The sequence below is a fragment of the Branchiostoma lanceolatum genome, chromosome 1, assembly GCF_035083965.1.
Source record: "Branchiostoma lanceolatum isolate klBraLanc5 chromosome 1, klBraLanc5.hap2, whole genome shotgun sequence".
Taxonomy (NCBI): Eukaryota; Metazoa; Chordata; class Leptocardii; order Amphioxiformes; family Branchiostomatidae; genus Branchiostoma; species Branchiostoma lanceolatum.
Window position 1 is genome coordinate 12,174,258 of NC_089722.1, and position 17,773 is coordinate 12,192,030.

The following is a 17,773-nucleotide window of genomic DNA, read 5'->3' on the forward strand; positions in this document are numbered from 1 at the left end:
TCTATCAGGAGTAGCTAGAATAAAAGTATTAACTTTAGATTTTAATTCACATTGACGTTTTGGTTTCTATAACACTCAATATACACTAATATAATGAGTATCAAATTTATTCTCTCCCCCCAAAGTACGAGTGGACGAGACTAGACATATATCCCATCACACCTGGCGAAAACATCACGCCGTGACCTTTCACCCTTGATTGATGTTGTGAAGGTCTGGACACGTGAGAAGTGATAATCATAGCTTTCTACCCAGTTTGACGAAAATGCACGCGTGTAAACTTTGTGGAAGGATGGTCAGTGTAGTTCTTCGGTCCAACAGAGCCTCACTGCCGCGTTTCAATGTCGTATTGAATTCGACTTCGAGAAAAACTTCGGTTAGGTAAGGGAGCCGCCCCTCCCCATTTTTTGCTTTCCCACAGATTGAAAATAATTTCTAGATCACGTAGATCATACGGTAGATGTTCAATATATTGTATGTAAAGCCGTGTTGAATAGATTATATGGATGACATCCTCTGGGGATATAAAAACTGATGGGAGCGTGCGAATGAAAACAAAAGTTTGGCAAAAAAAAGCTGCCTTCATTTATGAAATCTACATGATCAGGATCAGAGGATGGATGAACAAAACTATTAAAAAGAGTATGATATACCGAGTAATAGATTCTTCATTGTCACGGCTTGCATTTTTGGCCAATCACACCAGGTCACTCCTACTCTTCTCGATAAGTGTGTTGGGTTCTTTTACGTGCAGAGGTTTGATGCTTTAGGCTTATGCCCGAAGCTCCCTCATACACTGGGCCGCCGGCTTGGCATCACCATCCGATATGACAAATGCATCCCTTACAACATGTCCGAGTTGGAGTCGACCCTAGGACCGACTAATGCATATAGGTCAAATATGAGTCAGAAGGTCACCAAAGCATCTTATTAGCCAACGCCAGCCCATGAAAATGTCCATCCAAATAGGTTTACGGAGACCTTAAACCATATATTGCCTTCATTCTAGGTACTACAACAGCACAGCGTATACCAGCAGTGAGTCTATGACTGAATCAGGGACAAAGCAGAAGAAAACCAGCATAAATCCTGAAGAGGTGAAGAAGTTCAATGCTCTGGCCAGCAAGTGGTGGGACACTAAGGTGAGTACTGAGTAGTGTGGATGGTACAGTGACAAGCAACCCTGCTAACAAATCAGATGGTTGAGAGTTGGAAGCCCAGCAATTATCATTGATTCATTGGTCCATGGGCCAATTCAAGCACACCGGGTCTCCCCTACTCTTGTTGATAAGTTTATTGGGTTCTTTTACATTGCTGACCATACTTTGCAATTGAGTACTCCTGGAATTTTTGTGGGAAGGGTTGCAGCCCTTGATCATGGTTCCATGTTTATTGCTTTTGCTGAAAAGATGAAGGGGACATCACACAATACATACACGCTTTATATAATGTACATCAATAAGTGAGTGGATACCTGTTCATCTTGCCTGGACCAGTGAAAGAAAAGCTTTCCTTTAAGCCATAACTATTATATTTTTCTGTTTCCCAGGGTGAACTGAAAGGGCTACACTCCATGAACAGACTGAGAGTTCCCCTGATCAGAGACACACTCATGAAGCAGCACAGGGTCAGTAGGAAGAGCCGGCCGCTGGAGGGGCTGAGGATCCTGGATGTAGGATGTGGCGGAGGGATTCTGTCTGTGGTATGGTCTAGTCTGTAATTATAATATACATGTATCAGTCTGGTCTTACACAGCTTGTACCTAGTGTACAAAACTAGTGTGTTACGCACAAAGACAGTTTTGCTGGTTATGCAGAATAAACAAAGTATAATCTGAATGCAATGAAAGCAATTACAATATAAATTTAGCATAAATCTGTGAGTCTCTTGGTAGTCTCGAACTTAATCTTTAGAAACACATGTAAGAGAAGCAACTGCTTTCAGATTTGGCATCTTCCAGTTCCTTATTTGGGCAAATTTCCAGGCTGCCAACTACAGTATTTAGCTCACATCATATTTGGATACTTTCTTCTCTAACCAATTTAGTTAATATCACTTACATGAGACAAAATTCACAAAATACTTAGAAATGGTTTGAAGCTATGATGACAGCAGATGTAATTTTCCCTGTGCCACAGCCCCTGGCAAAGCTGGGTGCCCAGGTGACAGGTCTGGATGCCTCAGAGGAAGCCGTTAAGGCTGCCACCGCACACATGGCTCACGACCCTTCACTGAAGGACACACTGACCTTCACCCACGGAACAGTGGAGGACTTGGTTGCATCAGAAGTCAGAGACTACTATGATGCCTTAGTGGCGTCAGAGGTTATAGAACATGTGGACGCACTGGATGACTTTGTAGGCTCAAGCTGTGACCTCGTCAAGGTGTGTATTACAGAAAAAATTCTCCCAATGACAATGCTCAAACTGCCATAGCTGTTGCCTCTTACACAATTGGAGCTCCATTACCTTAAATCACCAACCCCAACCTCCATGCAAAACTGAATAGAATGCATACTTTACATTTTGTGGACAACTTGTACTCTCTCCTGGTATATTTGATAGTTGTGTTCAACATGATGTGACTCCAGGAAGAGTAGTGCAGTACACTAGCTTGTGTACTCACTAATGGAGTCGTTTTACCAATAAACCAATAATAATTGTGTACTTTTTGTCATAGTCACCAGAATGAGCCTTAAACTAGTTGGGAATCCTTGATTGCATCAAGGAGGTTATGTAACCTCCAAAGTTGCATGTTATGTTTGCTAGCTGCAGCCAAATTAATAACAGAAAATGTTTGATATTTTTCAGCCTGGAGGATCCCTTTTCTTCACAACTATCAATCGCACAAACCAGTCGTACTACCTGGCAGTGATAGCGGCAGAGTACATTGTTGGTGTCGTACCCAGAGGAACTCACAACTGGAACAAGTTTGTCTCTCCAGAGGAGCTGAAAGATGAGCTGAGAGCTAGTGAGTTTAAAAAAATCTTTTTTGGAACTTAGGAAAGACTAGCTACTAACTGATTGCATGATATTCAATAGAGTTGATAAAGTATCCAAGTAATGTGCCAGCATCATGAATATAAAGAAACTGACATTTTATGTCACTGAATATTCAAGATTGTCCTCACATTATTGTAGACTTCATAAACAAACTTGAAAATATTTCTCACTATCCAGTGTCTTTCATTTTGACAATATCTTACAATTTTTGATGAAACTTTGCTAAATCAGAGATGTTATGCTGACCAAATCAACTTGAATTATTTTCAGATAACTGCCACCCCCGCCTGATCCATGGTATGTTCTACAACCCCTTTCTGAATCACTGGAATTGGACTGGCTCAACAGAGATGAACTATGCTCTCCATGCTATCAAGGATGCGTCAGAAGCAGACCTCAAGAAAGATTAAAAAGAGATTTGAGATTTCCAACAGAACTGCTGTTGGATGGAGGCAATGTATATGGTCTCTGTCGGTCAATATTAACTATTAGCCATACAGTATCGGCTCTGGCTAAACAGACCTTTATGAGAATGACAGTCTCTGGGACAGAAGTCTCTTTTGTAAGCTGACTCAGTTCTGTTGCAAATGGCCATGTAGTGTACATGTATAAGACTTGAAACAAGTGGTTAGTTGCCACATGGTGTAACAAAGGACTTGGTTTAAAACACCAGCTTTGTACTTACAACTGGCGAGTACAACCTCCATAAGGAACTGATTGTGTTGGAGATGAATGTATAGCAAAATGTACATATAAACACAGCAGATACACAGCGTTTACATAGTTGACAGCATTAAATGGTCTAGGAGAACAAGTCAACAACACTACAATGTACATCAACAATGTTGGTGCTCACTTGCTGAAACTCAAGTAATAAAATGAATGGAAACCATGGCTTTGGTGTGTGCTATTGCTAACATCTGTAACTGGTACATGTATATAAAAAGCTCTCCAAGGTAATCAATAATTATTAGAGTGCTGAATTAGTGTGTACTACAGAAAAGTGGCAGGGCTTCCAGTTCCTGATATCACATTGTATGAATTACAAAGTGTCCCCAAAAGCTCGGGAATTTCAGACCCAGACACTTTTTCTTACATATTGTATATTGGACATTGTGGGGAAAACAATTACAATCAGACCAATTATTCTTGTCAAAATGGTTTATTAACATTCAGAATCAAATTCTCTGCATATGCACCTGTCAAAATTGTAAATATTTAAAAATTTTCTTACACAAGTACATGTGTATCTGACAAGTCAATCTCTGGAAGATCCATCCTTTGAAGTTTCAAAAATCATTTTCATAAATTCATGCAACCAAGAATCCTTCCTAACACAGGGCTCAGTCATCTCCAATGGCCTTGTTAAGAAATGCTCATGTGAAAAGGCTGTAAAATTCCTCATAAATAACAACAGACACCCTCTGCTTCCTACTTTACATGTCCTTGGTCAGTACTATATACAAAATGTATATACTAGTACATTGACTATCTGCTGTTTTAGGGTGCAATGTAGATATGTACCTTCAGCCACTTTTGAGGTACGTCAACCCCTTATCAAGTGGCTTTTTTGCAAGCTACATGACAAGAGTAACATCCTTGATAAAACATACCATCCCTCACCTATTCATTCACTAAATCAGTACTGAAGTTAAAGTTGATTATAAATAAGCCATTTTTAACAGCACAAAAGTATACATGTATCTGGTGGGCCTTCAAACTTTGTAATATGATAACCCTTCAGATAAACACAACATATACACTACATAAAGTCTGAGAAAGCCTGCTTTCTGATTCCCAAGACATGTACAGTATCTCAACAAGCTTTAAGGCTATATAGAGCAGTCCATAGACAAATACAATAGAGCTCTGTACTGAGTATGTTGATACTACAAATCATAATCCATATGCTGTACCATAGTATTTTCTGGCGAGCTGATCTTATCCATTGCACTTTACATAAATCAACATATCAACGCTTGGCAAAAACTAAGACTTATTAGCTTCTCATCTTCCGCACAGATTTTCTTGCTTTCACATGAAATCAATGAAGCTCATATCTACATGCCACAGACAAAATTCTTTCCTTGTAAGTTTCTTAAATAATCATTCAAACTTATAATTTACATGTTTGCCTGTGTCAGACATGTATTTCGACAACATAATCATATTGGCAAGCCAACGAGAACTTACAATTTTCTAGAGATCAACATCATGCAAAGTATAAATGGAAGTTATTGCAATCAACAAGTATTCTTCAAGCAGACATCTGCCTAGCCTCTGTCTTGTATACATCTCTTTCTAGTTGAGTTTTTTCGCTCTTCCACATCTTTCATCTTATAAGCATCCAGAGAAAAATTTCACTTAGATAAGCAAAAAGATGTAGCAAAGGGAGATTAATCCATCCATGCATGTTCATGTTTGTTTTGCATAACTCGTAAACTGCCTTAAGGCGCAACACACCAGTTTTGTATGGTAAGGCCACACCAACTTGATTTTATGGATGACATCCTCTGGAGACCCCAAAACTAATGCGCGCGGGCGAAAAAAAGAAAAATCCAGCAAAAAAAAATGCTGCTTAACCACAGGGCTACTAGTACTAGTACAAAGCTGGTATTGCGAATTGAACCACAGAACACAGTTTGTTTGTAGGAGGTACATGTAGGTTGTCTTGTTCATCATAGCAGACTATTAGAAGGTATTTGACTCCGAGAACTGTGGATGATATATGACTGTGATGAGAATACTCATATACACCCATAAGGGCAGTTTCAACATACATGGCATTGAACTCCATATCAAGCATTCCATGGTTTACGCTCACAAATCCCTCTGCCAATCCCTCAATTCCTCTCCCATGTCTCTCATTATTGCAAAAGAAACGTGTCAGAGCCACTCTGGATAGGTCATGTTTGAAATTGTCTTGGCGATCCTCTCGTACAACTGTGCAAACGCAAAATCCCCCTAGCCAACATCGATGGCATACCAATCCACATACGCCCCCAGTTTTCCGATAAGCCGGCACAATGCTAGCCTTTTGCGGCAATCTAAATCGGCAAGTTCCGGAGTTCTGTGTAGCCTTGGAGGAGGTGATTTTTTTTTTTTTTTTTTGGACAACAGGCGAAAATCAATGCGCGCGGGGATGTCATCCATAAGATTAACTTGGTGTGGCCTAAGTACAAGCTGCTTAAGACCGGACTGTAACATGGGGTGATAACTATATCTTCCTTGCTGTAATTGTCAGGAGTTTGTTGCTATGCATTATTGATCATTGACTTCAGTGTCTTGAGTTGCCCTGTGTCTGGTCCTGTGTCAGGTGCAGGATGCGTCTGCCCAGGTGTGCGTTGTGCTGCTGCAGGTACCGGATCATGTCCGCCTGTTTCTCCAGCACCTGGGATCGAGGAGACAAACACATATGAGAACACAGACATGACAATGTACATGTGGTGATGTTGACGCATATAACACACCCATATCCAAATACAAAAACAGCAGTAGAAGTTTATTGTTGTCAGCAGGGCTAGCCTATGCAAGAGCCATAGGTTAGTTGGGGAGCCCTGTTTGTCTGCTCTGAAGAGCCAAATCAATGAATAGATGAACTAAAAGTTTAGTAGCAACAAACTTCTCTTCAGTAGATATGGCAATATGTTTGCATTCACAATAACATATAGGAGTAGCTGTTTATTGTATTTGTAAATGTATAGATACCTGTAACCTGGGCAAACTTTTCTTAATACGTATTCAATCAATTTAGTTTGAGCAAACTGTCATCCTCTTCAACATGATGAAACAGTACCTACTTGATCAGACTGTTGCTAAATAGCAGTGATATATTTTCATGGTTTTGTTGATAATTTTTATGCATTTTTACGCATGCATGTCTCCCTGAAGAACAGTGATATAAACCATTATAGGCCGATTCACCATTCGAACTGCACAAGTGAAATGTCAAAGGTGAAGGCCCCTAACTTGTAAACAGCTTTTGTCTACACCATGCTTGACACCATGCCTGGCAGCCAATACATGTTTTGTTCATCTTTTTTGTTACTGTCCAAAGGGGCCTTCAACTTTGACATATTACCCACAATGTATCACACAGTGCATGCCCAGTTCAAACTGTGAACCAGCTTATAGTTGGTTGTAATTAGCGAACCTCGTCCAGGTAGTCCCCGTCTCGGAAGCCGACCTCCGTTGAGGTGACGTGGGACTGCATGAAGCCCAGCTCGTCCTGCTGCACGTCCGGCGAGGCGTGACTTCTGTTGAATCGGACGGTGCGGACCAGGTACAGGATGAGGCACGGCAGGCTGATCATGAGCTCCAGGGCTGCCAGGACTGGAGAGGACATGGGTAGATTATGGGTCAGAGATCATATGATGACACCTTCAAAGCAAAGACCAGCCAAACAGTAAAATACATGGAAAACCATCCAGTGGTGTATAACTACAGTCAAGGCTATTGGGTAACCCACAGAAAGCAGTATTATGTGTGGCCCAAACTGGAACTTGAGCTGTGGTGACTCTTTGAGGACGTATTTGCTAGTATATTGGCTATGTACAGTAGGCTAGAGTTCCTACCTGGTCAAAAAACTCTACAGTACTTCCTGAACTCTACTCTATGATACTCCACAACAACAAACAAAAACGATGACAAGTTGACAACAGTTACGATAATCTATATTCCAACGTTCGGAACTTCGGACAGACGTCGACCTTGTATGTAATGATCGGGTTTTAAAGCGGCGTTCTTTGGATCTTTCTCCCGTAGGTCGGTCAGAAGTTGGAGCACGGCCAGGAGTAAGGATGAACCCGCAGATATCACGATGAAGGGCAGCCGGCGGATGTCTTTCGTCTGTCGGTAAAACTCCAGGTAACCATTACGGCGGGAAACAAAGTGTTGGTACCGCATGAAGCGCTCTAAGAGAAACGTCAGGAACCATAGCCCAGTCTGACAGTACACCAGGATGGATATAGATATGTCTAACTCGGGTAGAACGAAGCAAGCTACGGCGAACGCGACGACCAAGACCGCCTGGGTTACCCCGGCCCACACGGTGGAGATGGGGTGGAACTCCGGATCGCTTTCCGCGGATAAAGTCTGGTCTACAAGCAACTCTTCGTCTTTGGAGGTCAGGCTTGCTTCTTGGTCGAAGAAATAGGCGCCCTGTCGGGCTCCTTCGCTCCCCAAACTCACCATAACTTAGGAGTTCTACGAGAGTCACGGGAGCAAATCAAATGTCACTTCCTCGTTGCCCGTTCACCTCCACTTCTGGTCTGAGTAGTCCACTTTTCTAAAAGGGTCCAAAGTTATTGATGACTTTGGTTTGGTTTAAATCTATAGAAGATACACAGTGCTGAATAGATTATGTATACATTAAACCTATATTAGATAAATGATGTAATGCCCTTATTTGCCTTTGCTATAGACCATTATGAGGCCAGTATTTTGCAGGTTATTACAAAATATCATACCTGCTAAAATATGAGATATTCCGAAAGGAGGTCCCGGATGTTCGCGGCAAGTCTCTAAATTCAAAATGGCGGAATGTATCGCAGAATTTGTTTCCGAAAAAGTAAATAAGATTCGGTGGAGGCCACAGGGTCCACAGGCCCTGCAGCAGTCTGACGTTTTTGTATCGGGAAGCTGGGATAATGAGGTAAGCGTGGAATGTCAAAATTATTGGAACCAGGGTACTTTACCTGTGCATATTATCGGCCATGCATGTGATGCATGCATGCACATGGAAGGGGGGTAGCTGACTCCCAAAACGTCTTCTACGCACTTGCTGCACTTTCTTCAATGTCCAAACTATTTGAAACATGGTTGATAATGATAGTCAACCATTTCAACATAAGACAGAATGATAATTTTGTAATGACAACAATTAACAATTTGTTGGTAAATTATGGATCTTAATAAAGTATCAAGGAATCTCCATATAATTTTAACGTACCTGTGCACTTGAACCTAGTCTTGCGAAAATTATGATAGGACAACAACAACATTTAAAAGTCTTTTAAAGATTTAAGCGTCTTTTGAGTGTGTACATTGTCAGGGAGATGTTTTAGAGTCATACTTCTTCAAGACTTAAGTTACTTTACAAATCATGAAGATTTTCCGCGAAATGAGATGTTTATATTTGATCTTTTCAGGAGAACAGAGTTCGGCTTTGGCACCTGCCAGACACGCCTGTGAAGACAGAGGGCGCTGCTGCAAATGGCCAGCTCCCAGCCAGAGCTGTAGAGCCCAGACTGGTGTGTGAGGTGCCGCACCAGGGAGATGTGAAAGACCTCAAGGTGAAGTGACATGTGACATTACATTTTTAAGACACACTGGGTGTCCCTGTGGTGTAGTAGTCTGCGCTTCTGTCACTTACCACATCTGGTACAAATTACTTGGAACTAGGAAGGCCCGAGTTCGTGCCTGGGTAGGAGTAGGACACCTCTGGACAAGAGGCGCATTGAGTCATACCAAAGACTTCATAAAAATGGTACATACATATGTACTTCTGAAACAGTATGGAAGTATGGAAGTTAAACGCACTTCACTGCCAGTGGACTAGCCCCCTGCTGCAGTGATTGCACCAGTGTGGCCCAGGGCTATGAAACGGAGATGGGCACCGCCCTATACACCTTATGGTGTGGGAGGATTTTAACTTATAGATAGCAACAGTCAATCAGAAAGCAAAAACACTCACTGGTACATCACATGCATGTATAACCCTGGAATGGTACATTCTGTCCTGACACACCCTGTATTGTTACATAGTACATGTATTCAGATTGTTACCATCTGATCACATACACTAACAGTCTAACTCCCCAGACATTTGGCCATTTCAGAGTTAGCCACGACAATATCCACTGCAGCAGACTTAATATGTTCCCTGAGACTAACTCCCTAACTTGCTAACTCAAGGAAATTGTGAGATTGTTATAAACATTTGAAGGAAAATAATTGCTTTGACTTGACTTGACATATTGGAGATGATTGAAATAAACAAATGTTAGATATATGTAGATTGAGTTCTTCACAGCCATTAGAACATTGTTGTTCATGTATCTTACATGTCTCCTTTCTGTTCCAGTTTCTAGATTATGACAAAATCCTGGCGGCCTCTTCAACAGGGAACGTCACTTTGTACAAACATCACCACAACTCACAGGTTTGTTCAACAAATTGTCTGGCATTCTGGAACCAAGTTACCAACACAAAGAATTAGACTTACCCAAATTTTCGACGGATCAACTCTTTGTCAAGCAGTCTACTTCTGTGATGTCATGTTATGCAGATAGGATATGTGACTCAGTGAGCAGTGGATCATAACTTGCAGAAAGTCTGTTCCCCCTCTTGCAAAAAGTCTGGCTCTGTGTCCAGGATTCTTTCTTAGTTTCTTAGTCCAGTGTAACCAACAACGCTTGTCTGGCACTTCTGCTTGTAGTGTCCATGAATTTCAAACATTTAAACATGACTGATAATCTTCTTTAAAAGGTTAAGACAACTAAAGTTGTTTGTCTGATTTGCAGACCCTGTCGGTCGGTCAAACGTGGGACAGTCTGCACCACCACAATGGGAAAGGCTGCCCCTGTACAGGCCTGGCCGCCACGTTACCTGACATTGTCACTGTGGGGGAGGACGGACGCATCAACGTGGTCAGGGTGGATCACAGGGCACCAATCAGAACAATAGGTACAGAAAGTTTCACCTCTTCGAACAATAGCTTGAGCAGCTTTTACCTTTATGTCATTCCCTATCATGGCAGTCTCCAGGACCGGTCCCTCTGTCTCGGTATTGAAATTTCCTTGTTGGAACAGAAAAGAATTCACCCCTATCATACAAAAAATCTGAACTTCATGACATGAAATTGATGAAAATGTATTTTTGTAAGCTTGAAGTGACAGATTTAGCAGCAAGAATCATCAAATACTTGAAATAGGCTCCCAAACAATTAGTGGGATGGCAAAAAGTTCAAAGCTGGAGACAGTCCTGTTCCCTACACACTTTCACTCAATGTTAATATGATAGGCAGAGAAACTTCACTGGTTTCACCTCTTGGTGTCAGGAAGAGGCTTACAGAAAATGTTTTTAGTATATTTTGACCTTTAGATTGACTTTTCCTGTCTCTTTCTCAGATAATGCAGACAGCTGTACCCTCAACGCTGTGTCCCTGAAGGCATTTGAGGTCATCACAGTGAACTCAACTGGGCAGCTGAAGGTGTTCGACCTCAGACGACCCAGCTCAGAACCAACCAGGATATTTCTCCTGTAGGTTGTTTTTGGTTCATTTCACCATGTCCGTTACCTTAGATGCCTTTAGTGAAATGTTTAGATAGTGATATTTACAAGGTGAGAGGTCATTTGAAGGTCGTTGTGTACCCCTTTAGGTCAGGTGACCATATCCAGCTACACTGTCTAGACAAACATTATTTTAATCTATTGTATATTTTATCAGTGGAGACATTCACATGTGTACAGGTCATTTGAATGTTGTTGTGTGCCCGTGTAGATCAGGTGATCGCATCCCACTGCACTGTCTGGACAAACATCCAGGTCAGCCGCACATCGTGGCGACGGGGGGTCAGGACGGGTCGCTGTACATGTGGGACCTGAGACAGGAGAGGCACCCGGTGTCTGCCATGGATGCTCACGCCTGGGACAGTGAGTACTGAAGAGAGCAACTTCCCTTCCTTAGGCCACACCAATTTGATTTGTTGGGTCTCAAATTTTTTTCGGAAAAAAATTGGAGTGACAGTGCCAAAAAAAAGAAAAGAAAATTTTGCAATAAGTCTGGGGTGAAGATAGGGGCATACATAACATAAAGAATAATATGATTATTCAAGGTTGCAGCTTTAAAAAACATTTTTAGGTTCTGTGGTAGACAACCAACTCATCCCAGTACTCCTACCTATTATACAGTAGATGCACCTGTTGATTGAAAATTAGTACATGTACCATGTTTTTTTATATGTGCTTCAGCCATTCATGAAAAAGCATAAACGTTGAACATAAAAACATTGGCAGACAAAAGCCGAATAAAGGCATTTAAGCCATTTTTCTATACTTTCATAGTGATGTAGTGAATACAAATTTCCTGAATGGGACATGCTGTGTATTTTTTGTTGTTGTTGGATTTGGAAAAAGTAGGAACATGTGATTCCGAGAACCAACAAATTAGATTGGTAAGGCCTTAACTTTGAAAGCTGAAAATGAGAATGGATCAACAGATATCAGGGCTCAAGATGCTGGGTGCATATGCACTTTGTGCACCCCTGGTTTACCTATGTATAGGTACTATATTATATTGTGCACTAGTATACAGCATGTGCTTGACATATATAACTTGTTAAGAATTTTGATGTTTGCTATAGAATCTTAAATTCTGAAGAGAGGCAGTAAGGAATTTCTCTTGCTGACTACTAGTACTTTTCCTATGTTGTACACCCAAAATGTTTTTCTGTGCACCAAGACTTTTCATATAGGTGCAACAGTGCATCTCCAAACAGCACAGTTGAACTATCTTGTCAAGGCCCATTTCATATGTGTGTGGGTGTTTTAGATACCTGTAACCTGACATGCTCTCCCCCACAGTGTGGGAGGTCCTGTTCCACCCCACCCACCCCGACCACCTGTTCAGCTGCTCCCAAGACGGCTCCCTCTGGCACTGGGATGTCTCCATGACAACGGCCACACCCCTCGCCATGGCAACTCCAACAGCAAGTAGGTTACTAGTATTTCTCTTAATATTTGCAGTGTTGAAATGATTGCTGAGCCTCCTTGAATAAACAGCTTTTTCTTTCAGGCATCTACATGTAGTTCAGTTCTACCAAGTTCTAAACCAAATTTGGACTACAACTAGGGTTTCCAATGGTTGCAACAGCATATTTTCAAATTTGTGAAGGGAACTGATACTGAGTTGTCATATTTACATTAAATACACATGCATTGATATGTGCTATCACTTTATTGCAATTTGATAAAACAGAATGCTTAACCCTTGTCCTGCGGCTCCCAACAAATTATGCTAATGAGCAAGATGGCGACCCATGTCACCAGGACAATACCTAGCCATAAACTCACCTGTAGTGATACATGGGTAAATTCCTTTCTCATATTTGTAGCTCTGATGTTGTCAGGGTGTCTTAGGGATGGTGTAGCTTTGATAATTATACTTTTTAAATGGTTCAAATACTAAGACAGAAACCGTATGAAAATATCATGTTTTATTGCATTATTGCCCTTGTTAACCATTATTACTGAATCTAGGTATGGATTGCAAGACATTTACTAAAAGTAGAGACTCTCGGCTTTCTATTGATGTATAGCATTACAGGTTTACTTGGAAGAGGAGTAACTATATCGGAGTAAAGTAAAAGCAGTACCTATCTTTCAAGAGGGTCGAAAACGTCCAGCACAGGGAGAATGCATAGTAAAAAAAGCTAGCAGGACAAGGGTTAACTTGGATTGAAATGCATTTAGATTTTTGTCTAATTTTCAGGCACCCCATTTCCATCGCGGATGCCTGCTACCAGTCAGACCCAGACCAGTCCGTGGCTCTTAGCTAAGTCTGGCAAACAGAAGGTGGAAGTGTCCAATCTCCTACTCGATAACATCATGTCGGTCAACTCCCTGGACATCGTGGGGAAAAGCGTGGTGTGTGGTACAGACGCCGAGGCCATCTATGTCATCAGAAACATCAACATTCGCTGAGACTTCTGTGCCATTTCTCTAAATCAGTATGAGTAGCGTAATCATGTCAGACAACTCCGGATCGTTGGGTGTGTGGTATGGAAGCAGAGGCCATCTGCGCTATCAGAAACATCAACATTTGCTGAGACTTCTGGGCCATTTCTCTAAAGTAGTATGAGTAAATGATGTAATCATGTTAGACAACTAAAAACGTTATGTGTGGCTTGGACAGAGTATCCCTGTGCATCATCAGAACCATCAACAGTCGCTGAGACTTCTGTTACATTTGTATGAAGACAGATTTTTTTGTAGGATTTTCAAGTAAAACTATTATGTAGAAGAGTGTGTGCACTGGATGTAATCCAACATGCCTGCACATTCCAATTTTGCTTTAATCTGGGTATTGCCTCTGTCTGTTCCGCCATATTTAGTTGCAGTCAGTTTGTACCATATTAAGTTGCAGTCACTTCCCTCCATATTAAGACACAAAACATTGCCAGTCTGATACCAGCCTTGGCAGGGAATTGGCTGATCTTCAAGTAGATGTTGGGGCAGAGCATTATGAAGTTTTCTGACCTGTCATTTTTTTCTGATTGTCCTTTACCCCAGAGGACTGTCAGTGAAAACAGCCAGTCTGGAAACTTTATGATTTTACACCGCAACATCTGCTTGGAGGTTAGGGATTGACCAAGGTTGTGGACTAAAGGCAGTGTGACAATAATGGGACTCATTCTGTTGCAAAGGTAAACATCACTATTGTTTCAATGCACACCTTGTCATTTTCAGTACAGCAACATCCGAAACACACATAATACTTAATAGGATAACAGTGTCTTGAGTTGAATGTCTAAAGAGACCCAAGATATGTAACATAAGAAAATCTACTGTTAGAAAGAATCATGAGAATGTGCATGTACATGTATTAGTTTAACATACATGTACATGGATTTGTATTTCTTGTACATGATGTTTTGTATAACTTAAATAATAAAACTCCTGTACTTGATACAAATTGGGCTGCTATTTTTCTTTCTATTGTGTTTTATAACCAGTACTATAAGTACTATCAATTTTGTATTTTGGTAATCAATATGTTCTATGTAAGTAAGTACATTCAACTATCACTATAGTGGTTCTTTTCTCCGGACAGTGAAAACAGCTGCTTGTACTCTAGCCATCCTTGTACACCCTGTTCACTCTAACCATCCTTGTACACCCTGTTCACTCTACTGCCATCCTTGTACACCCTGTTCACTCTACTGCCATCCTTGTACACCCTGTTCACTCTAATCATCCTTGTACACCCTGTTCACTCTACTGCCATCCTTGTACACCCTGTTCACTCTAATCATCCTTGTACACCCTGTTCACTCTACTGCCATCCTTGTACACCCTGTTCACTCTACTGCCATCCTTGTACACCCTGTTCACTCTACTGCCATCCTTGTACACCCTGTTCACTCTAATCATCCTTGTACACCCTGTTCACTCTACTGCCATCCTTGTACACCCTGTTCACTCTAATCATCCTTGTACACCCTGTTCACTCTACTGCCATCCTTGTACACCCTGTTCACTCTACTGCCATCCTTGTACACCCTGTTCACTCTAATCATCCTTGTACACCCTGTTCACTCTACTGCCATCCTTGTACACCCTGTCCACTCTAGCCTGACGAATCGCGTTCATAGTGTCCAGACTGTGTCCGTAACCGCCTTTAACCCTTGGGTGGGGGTCAGTAACCTCCGGCTGAGAGCTTGTGTAAATACAGGCTACTGTCCACTCTAACCATCCTTGCACACCCTGTTCAGTTAGAGTGAACTGGGTGTACAAAAATGGTTACAGTGAACAGGGAGCCTGGAACTGAAACAGGATGACACTCGAGTACTCAGGCTAGTCTACTTGTACAATGTATACAAGAGCGAGGAGGACAGGTTTGTGTGTGGATAAGAGTAAGGTAAAGGTGTACAAAAGTGCATAGTATCTGTTATGATATCAAAGAAGGTGTATACGTACATACATGTAGATTTATGTCACGCGTGTGCCTCATACGCATACATGCATAGACACTCATATACGGGTATTAGCATATCATTTGCATACTTGGGACAAGTTAAATAAAACCGTTACCTGAGTTAGCCGGTTCCGATGACGTCATTCTTCCTGGTTGACGTGTCATCATTCGAGTTTGGGTTTATTTCGAGTCGTGTGCAAAATCCGTGCACGCCGTGTGCAATTCCCGCTAACTTTGTCCCTGATTCGGCGATTCTGTACTTGCGATGGAAGCAACATGTACGCATAGGTCAAGACCGGAGACAAGGCTCCTTATATCTCTTTTGGGGGCTCAGGAAACGCAGAGAAAGCTGGGGGCTTGTGTCAAACAGGAACTTATTCCCCGAAAATGGCGGAGAATGGCTTTGACAAGACGACGGACTATTGCCGCAGCAAAATGAAAAATCTTAAGTCAGCCTCCAAGAACGTCAAAAAATACAACAACCGGAGGAGTGGGAGCGCCGACAGCAAGGTTTCTAGTTAAACTATATTCAGGGCCACAAGAGGCTTTTGCCGGCTGACCCCGCTAATTTATGCAGAGACTTTTCAACCGGTTATTATTTAGCCGGCTATCTTAGCCCAATATGAACGCAAATTAACCGGGTAATAAGGGTTTTAGCAGGTTAAGTTGAAACAACCTCCTAGCCGGGTAAATCTTTGAATTAATTCAACCGGCTATGATAGGCTTAATATGAACGGGGTCCTATAGTTTAGATACGAAGGGAATCCTTATCAAACATTTTGACAATGTATCTGTGGATTTCATAGCCGGAGGAACTGCGCCGTTCACGCAGCTCTAATCACAGTTCACACTAGGTTTGTTTTTCTCGCCACTAACCTACAGATTTACGAAAGGACGTCGACTGGAAGTAATGACCACAATGATTTGAAATTTGGTTGATGTCGATAAAACACTTTGTACTATATATTCATGTCCCGAGTTGTGCACCTTATTTCTGGGCGAGGTCGAAACTTATTGATCACCCATCGTATCAAGAAATGATTAAGGAGCACAGCAATATTCCAACATGGCTAGAATGGAACAAAAGATGCATATGCAAGAATTACATGAGAATGTATGAAGTATACATTTGTAAAAGATCTTAGAATATTTACAGTTTGAACCTCGGTTCCTGGTAGAATAGACTTCAAAGGTTGATTTGCCTCTATTAATGTTTTAGCCAACAAAACATCAATTGTCTTTGTCTAAATGACCAACAGATCAATGAACAGTGGAAAGACCGTTAACTGTTTGCGGGGGAAGTAAAAAAAAGAGCTAGCCGACGTGCTGAAATTGTTGTCACACACCGGGTGTGTACTTTTCAAACCAAGGCCACCGAAACTTCATTCTACCGATGACTTTATGTTGAATACATGCGCGTCTTCTGACTAACGACATTCAGGTTAGACCGAAATGCAAATTTGGAAGCGACAGGCAAGACAAATGTAAAACGAAAGAAACGTGATATATGTGATAATCAATAGGACCGACATTCTTTTACAAGTGACTCAAATCCGAGTTAGCTAAAGGTTCCTGTAGGTTTGATTTACAATTTCTCTCTTCCTATACCGCAAAGAAGCGACTTACTGACCTGCCATAACTTTTTGATGTCCAATCATTACACGAACGGTTGCCCATATGGTCTAAATGGTTCAGTTTTTTTCATTATCAAAAAAAGCGGATGATATCCATTACATTAAGATTGTTCGGCCTGATCACATTGTGACAATATATGCGCGTGAATCGTTTTTGATTGGCAGATATGAATGCGTCATAGTTGGGCCCTTGTGCCAGACAGGATACGGTAGGTGGAGACTAGTGCTTCAAACAAGGACTGCTATGCGAAACGGAAAAAAGCCCCCAAAAGACAGATTACCCTTTACTGTTCTTGACTGTATCAGAGCCTTAAGTGCTTACTGCTGTAAAGGAGGGGCAAGAGTACCTCGTACCTTTTTTTCCTTCTTTTTTTGTTGAGAAACAGGATCAAATCAAACTACGCGCAAATGTGAGCCAGACACATGCGTAGACCAATCAT

General features: G+C 41.5%; 3 protein-coding genes across 5 annotated transcripts; 2 read left to right on the plus strand and 1 right to left on the minus strand.

Annotated features, from left to right (window-relative positions):
• The first annotated feature begins 158 nt into the window (after nt 1-158).
• On the plus strand, nt 159-3,896 carry LOC136434896 (ubiquinone biosynthesis O-methyltransferase, mitochondrial-like). 2 transcript variants are annotated; one of them, XM_066428002.1, is made up of 6 exons: nt 159-381; nt 1,010-1,142; nt 1,550-1,702; nt 2,139-2,384; nt 2,811-2,970; nt 3,273-3,896. In XM_066428002.1, the coding sequence occupies exons 1-6, from the start codon at nt 266-268 to the stop codon at nt 3,410-3,412; spliced, it is 948 nt and encodes a 315-aa protein (XP_066284099.1). In that variant the 5' UTR covers nt 159-265; the 3' UTR covers nt 3,413-3,896. The 2 variants fall into 2 exon arrangements, with proteins under 2 accessions (XP_066284099.1, XP_066284108.1); XM_066428011.1 differs by having other exon boundaries at nt 160-376.
• A 249-nt stretch (nt 3,897-4,145) lies between these two features.
• On the minus strand, nt 4,146-8,291 carry LOC136434917 (transmembrane protein 192-like). Of its 2 annotated transcripts, XR_010755798.1 has the most exons (4): nt 7,712-8,291; nt 7,156-7,334; nt 6,180-6,393; nt 4,146-5,482 (listed from the first exon to the last, which is right to left on the minus strand). XR_010755798.1 is itself a non-coding variant. In XM_066428033.1 (3 exons), the coding sequence occupies exons 1-3, from the start codon at nt 8,193-8,195 to the stop codon at nt 6,280-6,282; spliced, it is 777 nt and encodes a 258-aa protein (XP_066284130.1). In that variant the 5' UTR covers nt 8,196-8,291; the 3' UTR covers nt 4,146-6,279. The 2 variants fall into 2 exon arrangements, 1 of the variants encoding a protein (XP_066284130.1); XM_066428033.1 differs by having other exon boundaries at nt 4,146-6,393.
• A 207-nt stretch (nt 8,292-8,498) lies between these two features.
• LOC136434887 (nucleoporin Nup43-like) lies at nt 8,499-14,697 on the plus strand. Its single transcript, XM_066427991.1, has 8 exons — nt 8,499-8,655; nt 9,152-9,295; nt 10,087-10,164; nt 10,526-10,688; nt 11,132-11,264; nt 11,506-11,657; nt 12,588-12,716; nt 13,495-14,697. Exons 1-8 carry the CDS (start codon nt 8,536-8,538, stop codon nt 13,704-13,706), a joined length of 1,131 nt encoding a protein of 376 aa, XP_066284088.1. The 5' UTR covers nt 8,499-8,535; the 3' UTR covers nt 13,707-14,697.
• Nucleotides 14,698-17,773: the final 3,076 nt, after the last annotated feature.